This window comes from Haliaeetus albicilla, chromosome 7 (genome assembly GCF_947461875.1).
Source record: "Haliaeetus albicilla chromosome 7, bHalAlb1.1, whole genome shotgun sequence".
In the NCBI taxonomy this organism is placed as follows: domain Eukaryota; kingdom Metazoa; phylum Chordata; class Aves; order Accipitriformes; family Accipitridae; genus Haliaeetus; species Haliaeetus albicilla.
In genome coordinates this window covers 7,278,103-7,301,132 of record NC_091489.1, presented here as the reverse complement: position 1 = coordinate 7,301,132, position 23,030 = coordinate 7,278,103, and the positions used below count along the sequence as shown (strand labels likewise).

At 40.4% G+C, this 23,030-nt stretch overlaps 1 protein-coding gene across 4 annotated transcripts in view; it reads right to left on the bottom strand.

The window, feature by feature from the left end:
- Nucleotides 1-4,131: 4,131 nt before the first annotated feature.
- RNASET2 (ribonuclease T2) overlaps nucleotides 4,132-23,030 on the bottom strand; it is a 29,041-nt gene continuing 10,142 nt past the window's right edge. For all 4 annotated transcript variants that reach the window (XM_069786864.1, XM_069786868.1, XM_069786865.1 and 1 more), the window contains 7 exons: nucleotides 19,759-19,814; nucleotides 18,794-18,851; nucleotides 17,913-17,983; nucleotides 12,953-13,066; nucleotides 10,647-10,692; nucleotides 10,358-10,432; nucleotides 4,132-7,796 (listed from right to left, as the gene is read on the bottom strand). In XM_069786864.1, coding sequence (XP_069642965.1) covers nucleotides 7,605-7,796; nucleotides 10,358-10,432; nucleotides 10,647-10,692; nucleotides 12,953-13,066; nucleotides 17,913-17,983; nucleotides 18,794-18,851; nucleotides 19,759-19,814 — 612 coding nt within the window. In that variant the 3' untranslated portion in view covers nucleotides 4,132-7,604. The remainder of the gene's footprint in view (nucleotides 7,797-10,357; nucleotides 10,433-10,646; nucleotides 10,693-12,952; nucleotides 13,067-17,912; nucleotides 17,984-18,793; nucleotides 18,852-19,758; nucleotides 19,815-23,030) is intronic.

Below are 23,030 nucleotides of genomic sequence, written 5' to 3'. Positions count from 1 at the left end.
CAAAAAAGCCCATGTGCTTCTTGTGAGATTTGGGGGAATTTAGGCATGCAAATCATAAAACCTGATCTTGGGAAACTCTGGCTCACCTGGCACTTAGTCCTACAAGGTCCTTACTCTCACCATTTTATTCTGATGTTCCGCAAGCACTTGGAGAAGTGCTGCTGAGGATGGCCCATCTGGGTGAGGAGGAGGAGTTCACAGTACCTACCAATCCTTGGGGTGGCTTCCTAAGAGCCCATGTCACTTATACCAACAGCACAAAGTTCGTTGCAAAAGACAACAGCCATTGCGTTTAACACGTAGATGAATGTGCCGGTGCTGTTTGTTTGTAGGACCCACCGGCAAGCGAAGCAGCAGTCCCAGCTGCAGGAGAGGAGGTCCCTTGTACCCCTTGTACTCTCCCCTTGGCAGGGTAAAACAGGGACAAAGGCTCCTTTTTCCCTGTTGAGCATCCAAACCACCAGACTGGGGGCTGTTTTGCACAGGGCCTCCTCCAAGTACCTCCTTGTGAAGCTGTGAAGAAAACTGTCTGCAACTGCCTGAAGCAGGGAGAAGCCCCGGATTCTCAACTCTGCTACAAAACCTGCTTGTGCATTTTCTCCAGAGGCTGTTCGTAGCAGCAGAAACCTCTCCAGGGTGACCGGAGGATTGTCACTGTGCCATATGACTCAGAGGTGCGTATTTACACCAACCAGTGCTATCTGGGCTCCTGCTGGGAATGCCATACCTGGTTTATCCCAAAAGGCTTAGGGAGGGCTGCCCCAGAGCAGCAGGACATGGTCCCTTGCCACCCTGGGAAGGAGACCGATTTAAGACTCGGTCCAACTATTGCATTAGTCATCCCTCTGCAGCGCCACATCGTTCCTACCATGTAAGCACAAGGAGCTCAGCTCCTTAAACCAGGGTTTTGATTCCACTGTAGGGACCAGATATTCTAATTGTCTCCAAAAGCCATGATATTTTTAAGCATTTAGACTTTAATTACTTGACCAGGGCTAGGGAGGATGAAATGCCCCTCTGCAGACAGCAAGTGCATGGAAGCCTTGCTTAATTTGTTTATGACTTAAAATTGTCATCAGATTTCAAGTTGAATTTCACTCACAGGGGGATAGTGGCAGAGCTAAGTAAGAAAACATCCTCTAGTTTCTCTGTTCTCCCATCTGCCTAGACAGACCCGGCTATTCATGCCATGTTTCTGTTTAAGTAATTATGGAGGCCTGCGACTGTTAACCGATTTAATGATATCCAGTTTTGCCATCTTTTTTAATTAATTTTTTGAGACATTGTTCTTGGTCAGGTGTAAGTGTGGCAGCAAGCCTGTTAATCAGCCAGGCACGCTAACAAACAGGTGCCAAAGGGATAACAAATAAAGGATTAAAAGTTATCCATCAATATGCCTACCTTCCCCCAGACTTGCAGTCAGAATCTCTCAAAACAATAGAGGGGGAAAAATGGGGAAAAAACTAGGTATTTATTTTGAGTGTATTTTGTCCATGAGATTTACGAGATCTTCCCTGGTACAATATCTGTGCCTTCATAAATGGTTTGGTTACTCTGCGAGATCAAAGAGTGTCGTCCATTCATCCCTCAAGTCACTGAGAACAATGAAAGGAATCGAAGAGAAAACATGAAGCATTGGAAATAGGAGGGTAGTTTGTGTCTCAGAGCTATTTTGTTACAGTGATCATTCTGCAGTAGCTTCAGAAATGACAAGCTGCTCATTGAATCCCACAGAAACTACGAGACTGAAATGTCTTAAGATATCCAGGGGCTAGAGGATAAATAAGGCAGGGCCAGCTGTTACATATAAAATGACTGTCTCAGCAGAATACCAGCATTGTAAGGCCCAAATATCTGAGCGCCTGGGAGACAAGAAAGTGGTTCCCACTTCACGCATCAGTCAACCAGCCTCCTGGCTAATTAATCCTTGACAAATGCATGCCCCAGGTATTTGGCAAGTACCTGCAAAACAGGGTTTATGAGGAGGAACAGTCCCTGCATAATATTCTTTTGAACACAAACCTGCAACCACTGGCACTGGCAACTGATAGCACAAGTCACCTGGACACGTGTAGCCTTCAAAATCATAATAACCTATGAAATCTTGGTAACAGAGGTGATCTGTGGAAAGCTGATGGGCTAAAATGACAGCATTCAGGTGACGTGACAGCTCTTCCAGCCTCTGCTGCAAGTATGCACAGCTTCTCAACCCTCAGCTGAGCACTTTGGAAAGAGAGAAGCCTCTCTCCAAAGCTGACAGCAGCAAGTTTTACTCAACAATACCAAGCAGAAGTAAGTCATCTAATGGCAGGTACCTGCTGGGATGCATCACACTTGTTTATAGAGATTGTAATTATTACAGGGTAACTGCTGTGCTTTTAGTTCTTGCTCATTTTGTTTTGGCTCGTCTTCTCTGATTTACATGCAGAGCACACATCTGTAACGCAAACAATTGTGTGAGTTATAGGAAAATCTTAAGTGAACAGCCTGTTTTCTGGTAAGTGAGGCTGCACTCAGAAAAGTATTTCTTAGACAAAACCATGGTATTCTTCAGCTTGCTTAAGAATTTTCTATCACTTGCTTAAGAATTTTCTTATCAAATATGGTCATTTTTGCTTCTTTTTAATAAAAGGTTACTGAAACATCAGTCCTCCACCCTGAGCACTGTGTGTGAATGTCAGCACTGTGATTTTCATGCTGACTATATTAGTAGGATTCATACCACCAATCTGTAGGCACAGCTGGCCTTGGCTGCTCTTGAGGTCTATCTAATCCTTGCTCAATCTGTGACACTCCAGTGTACTTTGGGGTAAGAAATAATGAAGACCACAGTACACAAACATAAAATAATCTGCCCATGTCCCACATCAGGTCTCACTTAGCCTGTATACTGAAGCTCTTATCCTCCAAAGCACAAGAAATTGAAATCCCTTCTAAAATGGATTCTTTATATCAACTCTGGATGATCTACAGCAACTTTGTGGAGCAGGGAATATTTACACACAGGAAGGGAAGGCATGCACTGGGCCTTGTGAAGGAAGCTGCGTGAGCAGCAAGACAGTCTGAATTTAAAATAAACACAACATTCCTCATCATCCATTGCTCCGTTCCTGGGAAAGCAACTTGCAAAGTCCTGACATTTTCCCTTCGCATCATCAGTACCATCATCAGGCAGCAATAATATTGTCAGCAGCGCCGTTAACCTTCTACAGCCTTGGCTTAATGGTGCTCGGAGCCAGATCCAAACAGAGCGCAGCTGCCTGAAGCACAACCACACCACAACTGAGGTGCTCAAATTCAAGCACCCATCCCTGTGAAAACCCTCCTTCCCCACTGTAAAAGCCAGGACCTGCTGCTGTAGGTACTGAGGCTGTCCACGTTTGTGGGACTCGACGTGCAGTGTATTGGCCTCCCCCGTGGGCACTGCAGTCCTGCTGCCGCTTTTTTCCTTCCGCGGGGCAGCAGCCGGGGCCGGCAGCACAGCCCAGTGCTCGCCAGCCCCTGAGGGTGCAGAGAGGGGACGTGATAGAGGCCTGTGCCACCTCCATCTCAGCCTGCAGAGGTAGCTTTGCCTATCAGCTGGGCAATGGCAACCGGTCGCTGCCCCCACTAAGAACAGGACCACTTGGGAGAAGTCCCCTCTGCTTCTCCCATCTCCCGTTCCTGTTGGCACTGGCAGATCAGCTGGCTGCTAGTAGGGACAGTCAGATGTGGCCTTAAGCACGATATACGTACGCATGGGTAGCTACCTAAAGAAACTTGAGTAGAAGCTGATTTTTCCAATCTCGTATTTCCCCGCCACCGTAAACTTGGCTGAAGCTGGGCTCCTGTACAGCTGAGAAAGGCTCAGTGCAGGCCAGGAAGAGAACAAGAGAACAAGAGAGAGGAAAGAACCTGCCCATGGTCTAGGAAGATGGGCTGTCCTTGGAAAGGGGACAGGCAGCCCATGCTCTAACTTAACACGCCATTTTGCATGAGACAGCACATGGACAGAGTATAAACAAGCCAAGTCCCTTTGTGGAGTTGACTACTGTTTTAAAGCACCAAGACTGCACAAACAACCCCCCCTACTGGGATTTAGTTAATTTATTTAATGATGCAGAAAGAATATAACCCCCATCTTCCCCAGGCTGTGATGAATCTTCAGGCTGATAGATTTTATTTTGCTTAAGGAAGTGAGCAACATTTTTCAGAACTGAAGCAATTTTTGAGGCTCCCGATATACTTTTGTTTACCTCTTGTATTTAAATTGCATTAATCCAACTCTTGAAATTATATACATTCTGATGGAAAGCAACTGCCAAGGCTGGTAACTGGCTGTGAGCCATTGCTAGAGAGAACATAAAGGGCTGGACATGGTCTTTGGTCTGAGCCAGTGCTACCATTCATACAATTCGCTCTCCTGGTTGCTCACATCCAGACATAGCCCTTAAAGCATCCCTTAAATGTATCACTTAAAACTTTATAGTGTCTTGGCACTTCTCTGCACAAAAATCAGTCAGTAGCTCTTAAAAGACATTTGTATCTTCCTAGAAGTTAGGCAGGTGGGATTGTCACAAACCAAGCAATGGTGGTCATATGTAATGTTTTATCGCTACTACTAATTTTAATTTGCTATCATTAATTTATATTTAATGTGTAATACTGTTGGCAAAATAAAAAGAATGTAGGTGTGGTTGTTAAGGCAAGTGCAGTACCTCAGGTAAGTCCCTTTAAACAGGACTTCAGAGCCCGTGAGGTTATTTTTAGCCAACGTTGACTTAGCATTCATCAGTCATTTTTTACTCAGTTGCAGATTGTTGTTTAGCATGCTGCTGGCTTTTCTATCTCCCTTCCTTCCTCTCTCATTTCAGATTATGCTAGTTCCTCCTCAAACTTTTAAAACTTATCAGCTCCCTCACATGTCTTGCATTTGAAAATGAGGCTGAAAACCACATGGAAGCCATACTACCTACTCTACTGCAGAAGCTGGTCATTTCTGACTCTTGTCTACATCCACTGACTCTCTATTTGGCAAAAGTCAGCTTTACCTTTGAGCCTCACACACTGTGAAAGCTACGTCTGTGTCGCTTCCTTGTAAAGTACGTATTTGCAGTTGTTGGCTTTGCTTAAATTAATGCATTACACTTGAACTGCAGAGAACTCATACTGCGTATTTTGTCTCCCTAAGCATTATTTGGCATTATAAAAGAAAATACAATTTATACTGCAATTAAAAAAGAAAAAAAAATCAGGCTATTGATTTGAGCTTCCATTAAGTGTATGTCTGTGCAAGAACCAATGCTACCACTGCTTTCAAGTTTGAGCTTTTATTCTAACTGTGAAGAGGATGAAGGAATTAAAACAACTGCAGAAAAACAGGAAAACCCAACAATCACTCTTTTGGCAGTATAGCATGTTGCTGTATATTTCATGGATTTTTTTATACTGCACCTGCTCATCCAAGGTGGCAATATTTATAGTGAGATTTTGAGAAGTCTATTGTTCTAATAAGGACTGTGCTCATAACCAAACTGGTGACTGAAAAGCACTGAGCAAGATGTTTGTGAGATGGTCTGATAGTAGTTACCAACCTCTGTTTCCACTTCCCTCACTGCTGCACTCCAAGAACTTTGAAAGGAAAAGAAGGTGGCACTTCACCAGAGAACAAAAAAGTCCAAACCATTAAAAAAATAGCACAATTTTGAGGAAAAGGAGAGTCTGGCTTCTTTAAAACCAAAACACCTTATAATGAGAATTGTAAATTAATGTTAATTCTAAGTTGTTTACTCTCTATGTAGTCCACCCAAACCCTATGTGCCATCTAAGTACTACCTGAAAGAGTTGGAGAGAAAGTTTAAAAAAAGTACATGAGCCCTGGGCTGCTCCTTTGCAGAGAACAGCATTTTTCCCAACAAGTATTTGTTTTCTTTAGATGATTTTTGTATTTAGGAGGAAAAAAAATATTAGTGATCTCAAAAAGATTCCACAAAAAACAAGTACATTCTAGTATTTTCAAGCACTTTAGTTCAGTCTCCCTACTTTTTCTTGCTCAGAGAAGATGGCAGAAATGGGGGAATGAAGAATTGTGATTCTTCTGGTCATGCTTAACATGCCGTCGCTACTATAAAAACACTAGGTCAGATTAGCATTAGTATAATAATATAGTATTAGTATACATTAGTATATTCCCTCTCTTGGGAAGGAAGAAAAAGTCTGGAAGAGAAGCCCTTGTTTTATTGAAATACAAATATAACAGAATGCAGATCATACTCATTTCTCAGCTGTTAAATAAATGTCTAAGTTTCTAAAGAAAGGGCTAAAAAACTGACAGCATTCTGGAATGGCAAGGTAACAGAGCCTTAAATGAAAAAAAGGTGGTAGAGAAACAGGGACAGTAAAAAATGAAAGTAAACGTGAATGGTTTCTGAACCCCAAAAGACATAACGAATTTGTTTCTAATACCCCATTTCATGTTTTCACAGTAATATTCTTCTAACAGATGGCTCCTTGAGCCATAATTGTCTGTCTTTGAAAGACTATTTGAGACACTTACATCAATACAGCACTGTGTAGAGGATGTCATCCAAATCTGGTCCCCTTTGGAAACATCCAACTTTGTGGCATGTTATTAATTATTATGGGATAGAGATGCACTATCACTAACATTTGTACTTTTCACTGAAAATCCTGTAGTATTTACTGTTTCACCTATAAAAAGCTGTTTCTTGGAACAAAGTGATTATGTGACTACCTAATTTTTAAATAAAAGTGCAGGCACTCACACCTGTCTGGTAATGTTAAATGTTCAAATACAATGAAAAATTAATAACAACATATTTCTAGGGACTAACATTTTCCTATACTAGCAAGTATGTTCTAAGACTGGCTGTTCTTCAAGACTGTATGGAGCTACTGTAGCAAAATCAATCAAAGAATAGGTAAGGCTACAAATACAGTCTTCCTGGGGTCCTTTAGGCAGAAGTGCCAAAACCTGGTGAACATTATTTCATTCACTAAGAAGTTATGCAAAAGTTGTCATCTTTTGTCCACCATGATCTGAGTGAAGAAAGGTTTAATGCCTCAGAGGACTCTGTTCAGCACTTCTGGAGAGCAAATTTACACAAGGTGGTGGGTATTATGTCTGGGAAAAGACCTTTAGACAGGTCTCTAACTTCTTTTTGTTTACAATATTTTCTTCTCAAGAAATTGTCATCTCATCTCAGAGAGACAAGCATCCTTTCAAAACAATGACTTAATTTCCCTGACTCACTGGCAAAAACCAAAAGTGGCTGAAGTGGCAGACTGAACTGCAAGTGAAACTAAGAAGTCACAGTCCTCTTTTGAATATTGATTCAAACCATAAGCAAGCCAAAAAGTCCAGGCAAAGCTGTAAATCAGATTCTGATCCCATCAATATCAGAGCCACCATTCAATACTTCAGCCTGTGTAACTGGTATTACAATACAGACAATTCTCCTTTAACGGCAAAAGAAGCAAGTTTTCCAGCAGAAATCTTCACAGCACGACAGGGCTTTTGCTAAGCCAAGACTGTTTTCCAAGGTATAGTGTTTAAGGGTTTGTTTTTTGTTGCTGTTTAAAAAGTTTTTTGAACTCTTATGGCTTCATTTGTGATCTTGGACCTGTGAAGGATAATAGGTTGGGAGAGTATCACTGCAGACAGACAACTCCTCAGTTCCAAGCTTCAAGTCAGCCTGCATCGGGTTGGATTCACCCTTCAGCGCTGTGCAGTTTCTCAGCTGCAGTTCTTTGGTGAAGCAGAATTCAATCTGACCAATTGTTTGTGCTTTTTCACCCTAGAAACATGAGGGATGAGATCAGTTTGATGGGGAGAAGAAAATAAATCAATTCCTCATATATATTGCCTTATCTATAGAATACAGTAGTGCTTATTTGTACATTTGCCACTTGAAAAATGTGAAGGATACAGGTACCAGAGGCATCCACTCTGGACAGCTTATAGTACGTACTTGTCTTTAAGGAGCAAGCAGTCAAGGAAACGTGTTCCAACAACATAATTCAGTAACAATACAGGGAATCTGCCTAAGTAGTAAGTCTCATTATGAAATGCTGTGACACAGATTATCTTAGCATTTACCAAATCTGCACAGTACACAGAAGCTGTTCACCTTAATGATGAGCTCTGGCTGAACTCTGTGAATATTGAAGGGTATGTGTGACCTGAAAGCCACCTTTCACCAACTCTTTTGTAGCAGAATGGAAAATGAGGCAAAGAAAATTCTCCAAGAAGGAGAAGAGAATCTTGGTTTTATAATAGCTTTTACTGAAAAGAATACAAAAGCAAGCTGTCAAAAGTAGCAGAAGTGTCATTTTTGGACTACAGGACAGCCTAGGAATTAAAATATTGAACGTTTATTCAGGCAGGCAGGCAGGCATGGAAGCCTTTCATGTGAGGAAGAAGATTATACAAAAATCTCCCAAAATGCTCAGGTGTGACAAAGTGCATGTGGAAAAAAATTGGTTTTGAAACCACTAAGCAGGACAAGAATATATGTACAAGACAAAAGTAACTGTGGTAGGGTTTTTTTTGTTGTTGCTTTGGTTTAGTTTTGGGGTTTTTTTTGTTGTGGGTTTGGGTTTTTTTTTTATTTATTTTGGTTTTATTTTTTTTGTTGTTAGGGGTTTTGGGGGTTTTTTTTGCCCCCCTTTTTTTTTAAAGCATCTTAAGAACACAGCAAGTGTATAATATGTTTTAAACATGAAAGCACCTCCATAATGCACTCCAGGCATCAAGAAGGCTGGAACTCTGAAAAGGGCTATCTGTAAAAAAATGGGGTGTGCTTTTTCCTTTCTATTACCCATTAGCTTCAGCTGCTAAGCACAGGAGACTCAAGCTGTAAATTACCTTCATTTAATTTGAGCACCACCCCAATTGTACTAAAAGCAATGGCACAACTACAGTGAACAGAGCTAGAAACTGCGGTTTGTGTAGCTCTGTATTTCTTCAACATCAAGAGATGGATGAGTGTGCAACCCACATTCAACTCATATTCCCTTGTTGCTTAAAGTAACTTAAAAATACATTTTAAAAATATTGTAACCTAGAATTCTTTTTCACATGAAGAAACATCCCAGTATAAAAACCTCAGAGCACCACTAAAGCAAATGAGCTGACAACACACAAGCTATTAAACTCCAACAGCAACTGTATCTTGGCAAGTTTTCATAAAATTGTTGTCTCTCTATGGGCAATAAGTCTGCCAAGTGTTTTGTAGCAAACCACTTGTATCAAGCTAAGATAATAAGGAACCACTTACAAGAGGTAAAGCTATCTTGTGGGTTTGGTTTTTTTGTTTTCTTTTTGTACAAAAACAGCGTAACCCAGCTGAAAAAGGAAAGAAACAGCTATGCAGCCTACCCATGTAATTGTTCAGAATACTATTTTGTTCCTTGAAAGGCATTTTTGGTTCAGGTATGGTGACCTGTATTTTACGCTACAGCACACTGTCTCTGTGTACCACATTCTCTACTGCATTGTGATTCACAGTACAATCGTTGGCAAGGAAAAGTAGAAAGAAATGGAAATTTTAGACACTGTTGGCTCAAAAGGAAAAACTATAGCCATCTTGAACCACAGTGAAGCTCAAAATGCCTTTTTGTACCTCTTTAGGTACAGGCTTTTGAGAACAACCTCAGAGACAAGCCTCTGAGCTGCTTTTTTTCTGAAGGATTTCATCCATTGAGTAACTTCTTCATGTGGAACACGAGCCTTGCCCAGTGAAGGGAAGAGTGCTGTTGACAGGCAGTACCCTTGTCAAGGATGACAGTCACTGGCTCCATTCAGCTCACTCTTGTTGGTTCTAGTAATTTGCTATATGGCAATTAAGCCTTAGCAAGAGGAGAGGAAAGTACTCAGCTACAGCAATATCTCTAGCATGGTACTTACAGCATTCATGCAAGAGATGCAAGTTCAAATCTTTTAAGACAGAGAGACCTTTAAAACCCAGTGCTCCCACTTTCTGGGTAAGAATACCAACAGTAAAGTTAGTAGGTAAAGAATGGACACTTCCTCCACTAACAGTATTCCTGCGTTAAGAAAAGGCTGTGGCAACAGTAACATAAGCTGCAAAGTGTGCCAGTACATAAGCAATGTTTTTATGAACTCAACTCTAAGAATCGAGCAATATGTAATCTGCAAAGAGCTGTACACACAAGGAACACCCAGACCTAAGTTTCACCATGCTGAAGATTTTTCACTCTATTTTTGCTTTTGTTTTTTGATAAAAAGTACTCCTTTTAAAAAAAAAAAAAAAGTGGGGGGGGGTTTTTGGTTGGTTGTTTTTTTGTTTGGTTTTTGGTTTTGGGGGTTTGGGGAGTGTGTGTTTGGGGTTTTTACCTCTTCTGGAGGAAGACATTGGATCTTTGGCGTTACCCCATAAAACCTTGTAAGAGCTTCCTTTATGGCAGTCATCTGAAGAATTAAAAAGCTTATATAAGTTAATAAGTCACTGGTACATTTTCCAACAGCTTCCACACTTGTTAAGTTCACAAAAATGTTCAGGTAAAGCACAACCTTAAAGAACTATACAATTAAAAAAAGATCACTTACTCTCTAGAAATTACTTGACTCCTGCTGAAAAGTAGTACATGCACATGATTTTGTTTTATAAAAGATTGCCTCTTACCTGGTAATATGAACTGCTTGGCTTTATCCCAGCTTTCAGGAGACAACTGAAACAAAGATAAAACATTTTTCCATGGTTTATGTATGCAAACATAACTTCATAATCATTAGGTAAACAGATAATCTTAGTGAGAACTTGGCAAGCATTACAGTTATGGGGAGCAAAGGAAACTTGTCTTCCATCCTCTGCCAGGCCTAGGAAAGGTTCCACTCTTCTGAAAGGCCATTTTCCATTCAACTTGGCAGGGTCAGGAAGAACCCTCTCCCCCACCTTAATCTGAGGAGCTGTGAGAGCTGAGTCTTCAGACACAGCTCAAGGAAAGGGCAATATTACTGTTATTTGCTGGACCTTCAGAACGCCCTGTTGAGTGCCAGCTAGGGCATGAAGTTTAGTTACCTCCTTTCCCCCGCCTTGAGCCATACCCCTGTGCTCAGGCCACCGGGAGGTGATGGAGGCAGACTTGTGAGGCTTCTCTCGACACCCTCATGTTCTAACACAGGGTGGGCTTGCTGGGGTGGGAGTCGCACAGCACACTGGGAGAGGGACATGGTGCATGAATCTGGAACAACATCAATGCCAGTGCAGAAATGTTTCCTAATTAATATGTTTTTGAAGAGGAAAGGTTGATCACATAAGAGAAACAAGGTAACTCAAGAACCTCTAGCCTGTATACCCCTTCCTTTAGATTTGGTCCTGAGGGAAGTCCACACTTCCAAGTTGACAACAAGACTCGGGACCCAGAGTCTGTAAGTCCCAGCTTCTTCCATAAGGAGTGGGAATGTTCAGCATCTCGCAGGGTTTAATTCATGAATGCTGATAGTGCTCAGCCCTTCCAAGGTCAGCTTCTGCACAGCTGAGATTTAACCCAGTTGACTAAAGGTGTAGCTGTTTGTCATAGTCATTTTAACTGGATATAAGGAGGCCAATAAAATAAATGATGTTCTGTTATTCTTACAGGAGCCTGCATAATGCCCTCTTTTTAGTAATTTCCTTTTTGGAAACAATATTTTAATCACTAAGACTACTTTTTTGCATTCAAGTATAAATGAAGTACGATGAGAACATTAGCAGTCTTTATTCTTTTAGTAAAGATTAATTTAATTATGTTCATTTCTACAATGGAGAATATGCCCTGAGCAATTAATTTCAACATGTTTCAGTCTCTCTTCTTTTTTGGTGTTACACATGCTGATATGGAGTTACATAATCGGTCACTGTGCCATCTGTAAAATGTTTTAGTCACACCATTACAGCTACTTAGGCAATTGACTTATCAGACATTATTAATTTTAACACTACATATGACATGCTCTTAAGCACTGTGTCTAGAAAAATCTGATTAAGTTTTATAAGACACCTACAAAAATAGGAGAGGAGGTGGAAGAAAAGATATATTTCCTTTGTGCATATGCAAAGTTAATGAGTCTTTGTTATGAGATTCCTTGGACAAGTCACTGACAGAACACAAACAGGATTTTTAAATTATTTTTTTTTTAAGGTATGTTTCTAGATACAAACGAACTTATTTCCTCTCTCAGATACTGTAGTCTTATACAGAGACACAATTCATGGTCAACAAATCCGAGCCAAACATTCTCCCAGCCATACCAAGCACGATCAGGAAAGGACTCTGGCCTTCTGGCATTCACCTGCAGCCAGAATGTGTACATACAGTGCTTGGACAAGCCACAACATTCCCATCAAGATTTTGTATCTGGAATGGCCAGTGCTTTGGAACCATGAGGAGGAATCAGCCTCTAGGACAAAGCAAGAGTGTCAGATTGGGGTTGTTTGAAAGGACAGCAGAGCGCTGCCTGCAGCAACTGAACACTGCCCTTCAGGACATCCTCTCTTGCTGTTACCTCTCAGCCTTTTCTCAGGATGTTCTGCATGATTTTGCCTGCAGCTTGTCCTTTCCTCTGTGCAGAGCACTGTCTTTTCTATAAACAAGTGTTTGGGCCTCAGTATGACTGAGAAGTTTGGGGGGGTTTGTCACTTGATTTAGACGTTTACAGGTACCATAGCTTTTAGTAGCGAGATATAGCCGATACAGCTTCTCAAAATTTACTGCTCACATTGTCTAAAATGATGCCATGAAGAATGCTGCTGGCTTACCAGACTCTGAAGTGACCAGAGACAGGCTTCTCAGAGTAGACAACCCTTCCTCTGAACTCCAGTACTAAAAATAATTTTATGCTAATACTCATTTCCCCTCTGCCATCAGACTTTTAGACTTTTTTTTTAGGCTAGATTTGAAACTTTTAGAAATTGTTTGAAAGAGGCAGGCCACTGAGTCATTTACGTACCTGTTAAGATCAACATGCTGGTAGAGTTCTAAGGCTTTACCAAAGTATTTCTTCTGAGAATTAAGGACCTGAAGTGTGGCTGCACAAGTGCCATGTTTCTCCCATTCATGTTTCCTATAGGAGAAAAGCAAAATTTAAGTTTCAGAAAACATAATTTGCAGATATATGTGCTGCACAAGCTAGCCAATATACCTAAATCAAGTATCTGAAAGGCTACATGGGTGAAGTAGCACACTGCACTCAAAAAATACTGCATGTGCAAAAAGGAAAACCAAGAAAGATCACTCCCACCATTTCAATTACAGCAACATCTATGTATTTTTTTAGTAGAATAATTTACCAAGAGATTTTGGACCTATCAGGAGAGTAAGGAAGAAGCCCAAGTCCCTCATTATGGTCTGTAACATCAAACCAAGGAAAAATTCTTTCAGACAGTAAGTTGTGTTAAAAATACATAAATGAGTTGGCCTTAACACTGGCAGCTGGAAGAGAGAGACTCCAAATTCATGTAAGAGTTGTAAAAGATAAAGGAGAGAATGGTCTAATGGTTTGAATATCGACGTGGGACGTTCAGAATCAATAATTCTGTTTTCCTATAAATTATGTATATGAATTTGTGCAAAAGTCATTTGAAGTTCAGCCCTTTCAGCCCTTCACCTGTTATCCCACCAAAGGGTTAAGACTTTTCTCTGCCCGCCCCCCCCCCCCCCCGCCCCATCCACCACCAGCTATCTTTTTAGGATTGGGCATTGCAAGGTGAGGAGATAAGATAGATAGATACCGATGTGGAATAAACCATTACTTCATTCCAAAGCTGACTTAAGAGAACTTTGTGTCACAAGAGCGTGACAATACTTTATCAAGCTGAAAGTGCTGTTCGGGGGTTTCTCTAGATTAAGTTAGCCCAAATAGCTTGAGTATTTGGTTTTTTTAGCTGCCTCCTTTGAATCAGCTTGGTTTTGAAATAGTTAAATGAAGGAATTTATGAAGTAAATATGTATCATGCTGTTACAATACAAAGGTCTCTCAGTGTATTACAAAGAGATGTCTGGAGGTCAGAATGATAAGAAATGAATATTTCTAAACTTTGTATAAGTTTTAGTGGAGTCTTTTATGTTAAATGTAGTTTCAAAGCACTAAAAATTTTTCACAACTGAAGAGACTAACCCTTATTTTGGGTGGAACAGTGAAACTGCACAAACTGCTAGGACAAGACTGATGCCTCAACTTTTACTTTGGCCTGTGGCAGTATTTTCATAGGCCTGCTCTCAAGTCTTGCTTCTATTCCACCATCAAGTCTTCTAACACCACAGAACAGAGTGCAAAAGAAAGCAAATCTTGCAATTTTATGGTAGACAAAGTCAAATAAGACAAAAAATAGGGCAAAGCTCAAAATATATTTCTATCAGTTCTAAAGTCTATTGAAAGACTAAACAGTATAATCTTTAATAAGACTACCTGTGGATTTGGGGGGGGTGGTGGTGGTGTCTTTTCTTTTTTTTTTCTTTTTCCTTCTTTTCAAATTTTCACAACCCACTTGTGCACATCTGCTGAATTGATACCTATTTAGTACAAAAAGTTATCTAATCACAAATTCCTGCTACTACCACAGCACCCCCTGACCTTATGATGCCTTAAGAACCTCATGGAAAAGCAGAGAAGCACAAGGACAACTATTATTCACTTTAAAGCCTGCCTTTGAATTGTCCATTCATATTAAAAACTTCAGATTTTTCTTAAGGGATGAAAACACTTTAAAAGAAATTATGTTTGTATTTAGAGAAATTTGTACACTACTTCTGAACAGAGAATGAATAAAGCAACTGTGGTGTCGGGAGATTTGAGGGAGGGGAGAAGATGCGCTACTGGAAGATTTTCACTATACGTTCCCAAATTAACCTTGTAGAGAGTTCTCATGTTGGCTCTAACACTCAACTCAACTGCATGCCAAGTGAATTGTTTACTGCCTGGAGGAGTCCACTTTACATGGGCCAAAGAGCAGATTTCCCAACAAGGGTTTTGAAATTACTGATGAGAAAAGAGACTGCAGTTTTAAAGAAAATGGAAACTCTTTTAGGTGTAAATTTAGCAAGAGATACTGAGCAGTTAACTTGGACCAGAAGCAGATAATAGTCAAATCCAAAGGGCTACTGGAACAGCAGTAAACTGGAGGCAAGGCTTTGTATGCAGGGTGACAATTTTTCTTCAGATAATATATGCATGTGTGTAAAACTAATGGTAAAGTGTTGTGGCTGTCTTTTGAAGGCTTTCAGTAGTTCTTGTATTTAAGTGTCCTGCTGTTTCCAGAAAAATGGCAAAAATAGAGGGCCAAAGATCTGATGGTGCTCAAGAAGCATATTACTGCTAACATGGAACTGCCATTGGAGTAGTTTGGTCCAGTTCACACTGATCACAGGGCCCAGGCAATGGGTCTGTGGGGATCCCAAGTGAAAATACACGGAGCTACCCACAGACAGTACCCATGCATCATCAGCTGCAGCAAGTCAAGCATACACCAGGCCCAAGTTTTTTTATCAGTTTAATTTGTGAGCTTCCAGAATGGAGAGCTACTTTAAAGTCACTACAAAACAATTACTGAAACTTTAAGATGACACTCTTGATAGTGTTATTTTATTTTGCAGCACAGCTATATTAAAAAAAACAATGATGCAGATACAGCTAATTCTGACCATTCAGCACAGGCATATGAATTTTTACCTGCACCTCTTCCATTTAAATGCAAGCTGAAGCAGTTAGGAAATGAAGGAGCTGCAGGTACCAGGGAATAACATAAAATAATTTGTTTAGAAATCAAAAGAATTAATATCTCAATGTTATTCACTGAGACACATAATCCTTCACCTAGACCACAATAAGACAAGGTAATTCCACTTGAGCCTCAGCTCACATCTGGGTGGCATGTGGATACAGAACATAGCTGCCTGTATTCATGAAAGCCACCCATCCTTCTGTACCTCTTGTAGCCACGAGCTAGGCAGTAGCACAGAGCACATATGCCACCTGTCAAGAACTTTGCTGAACATTTTTTCCTCCTTGTAGAACACAAGCACTTTGGCAGGCACACAGGAGTGGTGCTTACAGCACTAGATTGGATTCCACTATGTAACTTGTCCTTCTCCACCATTTTCTCTATAGCGCTGCTAAGAATAAATGTCACACTTGCATACCTCAAAGCTAAGTCCTACAAATGAAATCTTAGGGGGCTGCAGAAATGCAAAGGAATGAAACTAGTATAACTCAGCTGTGTGGAAAGGAAGCTGAACCTCAAAGAGATTTTGTCTCCCGGTATGTCCTCTTTACGCTACAGAGAGGTTTGCTTTGTGGTTTTTTTTTTTTAAATTTTGAAGTACATTTAACTGAAGGGAGATGTACAATGGGATCTCACTGTCTTTCAGTCGGCTTAAAAGCTCGCACTTACAAAATCTGCAGTTAGAGCTGCCAATTACAGTGCACTTGGCACCTTACTGAAAGGGAATGAATTACACTGTCAATCAAAATATTAGTTTCAGTGTTATAACCTGACTTTTGTGATATTTCTAATTATATTTCCAGGTATTGAAATACGTGCTATTTGATAGCCTTGAACTGAAAGGGAAAAGGTTTTGATCGCATCTGTTCACACCTGCTGCCTACCAAAGTATCTCTGTTGGTAAATAAGGACTAGTATGCACCTGTTTTTATGAACAGGTAGGTGGTCAGGGCATGGGAGGTGCTAGTTCTACAACACATTTTTCTTATTATAATTCCAGGAACAGTTTAAGGTGGCATAAACTTGTGCTACCACAAAGAAGCAGTCATGCTCTCCCTGGCATAGCGCAACAGAGGAGTGGAGGGAAGAAAAAGCGAGACCACCACTTTTGACAGTTACAAGCTTAGGTTGCCATAAGACACTTGTGGAACCAGTTTAAGACTCTGAGGACAAGTGTCTTCCGTAGAGCAAGGACAAGACTAAAAGAAATGCACAATCCTGTCAAAGTTTTTTCCTAGTGACACAGCAGGGAAACAGTCATCCAATCCAAAGGAAAACTTATGGGCACTTATAGTTGAGATGGCTTTAAATGCTACTGCCTCTAGCTATGTGCTCTGCTTCTTATCTGATGTTACCACTTTCACTGTAGATCTGGAAGAACAAATTGCTTATCCGTACCTTGGCTGATGCAGCTCATGGCTCAGCAAATTAACTTGAATGGCCACTGAAATTAGTTTGAAATAATGCACTCCAACTGAAGCCTGTGCAAACTCAAATACCACCCATACTGCTCTTTGGTCCAAGTGTCTGATTATTCAGAACCAGAGAAACATGGAGAAGGAGGAAAACAGTACTGTTATCAGAAGAGATCAAAATGTCCTCCTCCCTTCCCATGAGCCAAGTAGGTTGATCTCTAAACAAATTCCCAGATCTGATTTTAGGCTGCTAGGAAAGTAAACAAAGAGAGAGAATTCTGTAGAGAAGTGGCTAGGATGATCCAATGCATCCTATTTTTCCATTTCGTTTTCTGTGAGAAAGCCCAAAAGGAAAGGTCTCTAAAGGACAGCAACACAGTGAAGCTAGCTAGGAAAAGAGGCCTGGAAGCTGCTTTTACAGCTAGCTGTGACAGCCCAGGAGGGCTACTGCTATTCAGATTTAATATGTCGACAGCAACTGCTTCTCCTCCCTGGGGACAAAGGGAGGAAACACGTTCTCTCTCTCTCTCTCTTTCACTAAGCTTCATTTCTCCAAAACCTGTGCCACAGTCCCCTCCAACAGCTGCATTTTGCAGGTGTTCTAACAAGAAACCAGATTTATTTGTAAATGAGGCTGACAAGGCACACTGCTTTCAGTGGCCTCCTGGACACTGCTTCTCATGCACAACATCTCACCTGAAGAATTACTAACTCAGTTTTTTTTTTTTTAAATAAAATAATATCCAAAATACTTTTTAGGTTTTTTTGTACTCACCAGAACTGGGTGCGGTTCAGAGATGAATGAAGCACATCAGGCCAATAGTGTCTCATGTCTGACAGAAGATCCTAAAAATTTCACAATCAATAAATGCAGCTACAGTGTTGAAAAGCTATTTCTTACACAATCTAAATACAATGATACACTTTCTAGAACTGAAACCTCATCTTTCAACATCTCCAACTGAAACATTTACTCGCAGAAAAGGTCTTTTTCCCCAGTATTCTGAAAATGCTGTTGTTGGAGGTAACAGATAGGTGCAACTATCTAAATATCTGAATGTACTAATACCGACACACTGCCTCAAAGTAAGATTTTTCCTTCAACTGTCCCTGCAGAAGTTTGTTCAGTCATGCAGCTTTTCACATTTGTCAGCTCAAGCCTCCTATCCCTGTTTACAACACATTTGAATGAAATATGGAAGTTTTTTTAACTAAAAATAAGAATAAAAAAGGACTAATGCCCTGGGAGAAAACACACAGAAAAACATACTCTGAACTCTTTTATTTTCTGTGTCCTAGCTTTGCACTAGAAAATGGAAGAGAGAACATGGACTGACTGTAACTTCTTTTTCACAGGTCCTTTTTGCCACTGCAGATCCACCGCCTACGTTCTCTAGATTTTTTAGAGGATATGGCTGAACGAGTCAAACCACATGTCTACAAAATCAAGTAGAAACAGCTGCTAATGATTACAAGCACTGCAACTTCAAGTAGCACCAGAAGCACCTAATAAATTTGCGGAGTCCTTAAAAGAACATACCTTCCAGCAAACATTAAGAGTAATACATGATAAGCTACAGATTTTACATATAGGATGTGCAAAAGTAATTGTACTCAGCTCTGCTTGGTATGACTATTTTTATTTTAAATAAATACCTTAATCTCGGTGACATTGAAATGCCATGTCCTATTACATTCTTCAGTTTTGTCAGGCCTAGGGAAGCAAAATAAAAGTGAAAAAAAAAGATGTCTCCTAACTCACTAATGGTAACTAACAGCATTCTATTCTGTATCATTAGACTGAATTTTAAATATGCAAGATTATAGCTAGAGATTTTATTTAAAAATGCAAGTAACCCATCAGAATCTACAGTGTTTTAGAAGTAAAAATTCAAGACATTAATTATGGCCATAACATTTCCCATGTAGAGACTCTTCGTTAGGCCCTCCAGTCCCTCTCACTTTTTGTAAAAGTCATAGAGGGGGAGTAAACGATATGGAAGGATCTTGACCTCCTCAACCACTGCACCAAGCGATGATTCTGCAAGTATCGCCAAGACACTCACTGGAAATCTAGACATAATGCTGTTCACCTTTCCAGGACATACAGCTTAATAAACTCCTGTACTGAATTTTTACCTGTATTTGTCAGGAAGACCTTTGAATTTCTACCATTGGCACCAATTCCACTGATTTGATTCCTTTGAAGCAAATTAGTTTTTCCTGTACTTTTGCAATATTTGTGCTGAGTTAAGATACTTAAAGCTGCAAGCAGTCATGAGACATTAACAAATTCTGTGTACTCAGAAAAAAAAAAAAAAGAGAGGAAACTATACTTCCCTTTTTGTTTGAGAATACTACTGATCTTGTAAGGGGATGTATAAATAAAATGCTCATGTGGCAAGAGGATTTCAGGAGCTCAGCAAGTCATGAGATACAGAAGTGTATTTCAGTTTTACATCAAAATATAGGGTTTTGATTTCCAACAAACCAAGGGCTTTTTTTTTCAAGGAATCATAAAAACAAGATATATTAGCCCTCCAAAAAAAAGCACTAAACATTCTGGTACAAAACTTGATTTTTCCTTTCCAGGCTGAAATAAAAACACTCTATGATCATACCATAGTCCATGGATTGTCCAGTACTCTGGAGGGTCTTGACAATCATTAGCGCTCATCTGTGGAAAACAAAAATACAAAATACGTTATATGTGTCCAAGGATAATGTTTTAAGAGGAAAAAATAAAAGCTCATTCACTGGTGGTCCAGGGCTCTACTGAGACATGAGAAGTTTTGCTTGCTCAGATCAGGAACTGGTGAACTCCAGTTACTTGAAGCTGTCACAGACTGTGCCACTTAGCAGAGACCAACTGGCATTAAACTTTTTATTTGCAGATCAAGCGAATACCAGGGGCATCCTGAACAGGCAGTGTAAAAAGAAGACAAAGGACAGGTTCTGAGGTAATAGAAAGTAGCCTGATCCATGCTAAATGAATGAAGCTAAATCTGCATTTATTATATTCTAGGTGGCAGCTCTCTGTATTTTTCTCATCATCAGATCTTTTCAAGGAGTGCAGAGCCATTAAAATAAAAACCATCCAGATAAACTATAATATTAGACAAGCACACAACGATCTTTCAGCATCCAGGAGTAGTTTTATTGTTGTATTAAAAGGGAAAAATACAAAGAAGAGATGAAATAGGTTGCTTATTCCAAGTAAAATGGTTAGAATGTATTTTTTAAATATTTTGACTTGAGGGACAAGGGAATAGAGAGAAGAGGAAAGACTATATACATTACTACAAAAAAAATGCCCCATTCAAAATTTTTGATAATGCAGGAGAAATAGCCTACACATTAATTATTGTTTAGAGCAGAGTACGTATTACTGAACAAAACAAAACAAAATCCATGTTCACACATCACAGAATACCATTACTGTATTTTCCCTGATCATTCTGCTTAGTAATTATGGCTCTTTATTAAACACTTTTCACCACTAAATAACAACCTTCTCAGACTTTTTTTCCTCATAATAATAGCTTTCCTTTTTGGGTCTGCATCCCGTCTTAATTATGCCACAATGCCTTTTACATGATGCAAGAGCAAAGTGTAGAGAAGAGCAGAGAGAGGCCTGTAATCTCACTAATTGCCTTCCACACGCCACAGGCCAGTGGCAGCAAAACTGCAAGCTATGCAAAACTTTCTTGTTCCATGCCCATTTCCTTTCTCTGCTCTCTTGCCACCAATAATAGAAGCAATTAAACCCAGCCACAACTTTTTTTCCTGAAAGGAATATTTTCAACAAACAGACACTGCAAACGCCTAAACAATATTGCTCCTGTCATGACACAAGCTTTGTGGAGCTGAAAAGAGTTCAGCTATCTAGCCCAAAGTACAGCAAATTAATAGCCAGCAGCTAATGCATCATTCCCTGAAAAACAACCTGACAGCTAACCAGCTCGCTCAACCGAGGGTGGTAACAAGAACAGTGCAATTGTGCTCCTCATCCAATCTTTAACTGCAGTTCTCAGACATGCTAAAGGAAAGCCTGGAGTATTTTAAATTTGGAATCAGTTCTCCCCTATCATGGCACTAACCGTATTAGCAGTTTCTCCTACACATTTCATCAGGCTCTTGGTGTTACACTGTGTGCTGGCAGAACTGCGAGGTCAATGCCACCTACAATGCATTAGTTCACAATTTGCATGCTTTGGCCAGCTTCATTCATTCTCCTTTTTAATTCTAGCCATAGCATTTTTCCAATGTTAATTTTAAATCAATATCATAAAATGAGCAAACACTAGTCTGAGAAGATGGGTACCCCTGTGGTTTGGATTTGTGTGGTGGGGTTTTGGTAGCAGGGCAGGGGCCGCAGGGCCGGCTCCTGTGAGAAGCTGCTGGAAGCTTCCCCGGCTCCAAGTCGGACCCGCTGCTGGCCCTGCTGGGGGGCAGGAGGTGGAGAAATCGGGAGTGGGGTTGAGCTGAGAAGGGAGGAGTGGGGGGACGGTGTTTTGATATTTGGTTTTACTTCTCATTATCCTGCTCTGATTTGATTGGTAACAAGTTAAATTGATTTTGTTTTTTTTCCCCAGGTTGAGCCTGTCTTTTGCCCGTGACCATAAGTGGTGAGTGATCCCTCCTTGTCCTTGTCTCGACCCTTGAGCTTTTCCATTTTCTCCTCCCCATCCCACCAGGGGGGTGAGGAGTGAACAAGCGGCTTCCTGGTGCTTTGATGCTGGCTGGGCTGAAACTAGGACACCCTGCTGCTTCTGCAAAAACACTTCTTGGCAGCCTTCCTGTTTATCATATACTGATTGCTGAAGGATTAATCCAACCTCAAGCAACGGTTGACTTGAAACAGAGTTACAAATGTGTATTTTCAAGTAGGCCCATTGGACCCCAGAAAGCCTTCTATAGCTAGATTAATTTGAAAAAGAAACATTGTTTTCTCCTGTTTTAAAGCAATCTGATAATGACACCAATCCAAATTAACCCTACGCGTTCTCTAACACTGAGAGAAGTGCCAGTGAGCCTTTCCAGCACCCACCATGCTGAGAGGCAACGCTGCAGCAGAGAGATTTGCCTATTTGTAATAGCAAGACATTGGACAAACAGCAGGTTCCAGAAGCACGGAAGCTCCTTTCACCTCCAAAATGCCAAAAAGTGAAACACCATCAAACTGTCACAGAAGTCTTACCTGTAGATTTGCCCAAATTACAAATCCTGTGATATAGCAGCTTGTACACAGGGGCGGGTAGTGCTACTGAATCACATACAGATACCCCAAGCTTAAATAAAAAGTCAGCTTCTGGGAAGTGAAATACTTAATCCTGCTTTCCCTTTCAATCTCCCTGTTTAATTAAGATCAATTTTAAGTGTTATTTTGTGTTGAAACATCACAACTGCTATGAAAAATCCTTGCTTTTGAAACTGTGGAGAGAGTTCATCTCTTCAATTTCTCTCCCCCAAACAGTGTGTAATTATTCCCCTTCCTCTTGCCCCCCAGCCCCTGGGGTAAAACCAATCAATGAATAAACCAGATTTATAAGGTTGCTGAAAAAATCTGGGAGTAGGGAAATAAAACAAATTTACTTCTTGATGAACACCTCTCTATCACGAGCTGATAAGCTAAAACCTTTCATGTGTTTATCCTTACAGAAGATAAGAGACGCACAAAACCCATATAAACCAGACTTATTCACAGAACAGTTCGAGGCATAGATTAAGAGTTATCTTATGAGTTACACTGGCATTTAGGAAAAAACTTTCTTTTGTTCCAAAATAGCACATGTCAAGAGCTGGACTCTCTTGGAGACACCTGGCTTAATATATAAACAAAGAAATAAAGGCCTCCCTTCATCTAAGGAACTTTTTGATCTAATGCTAGATC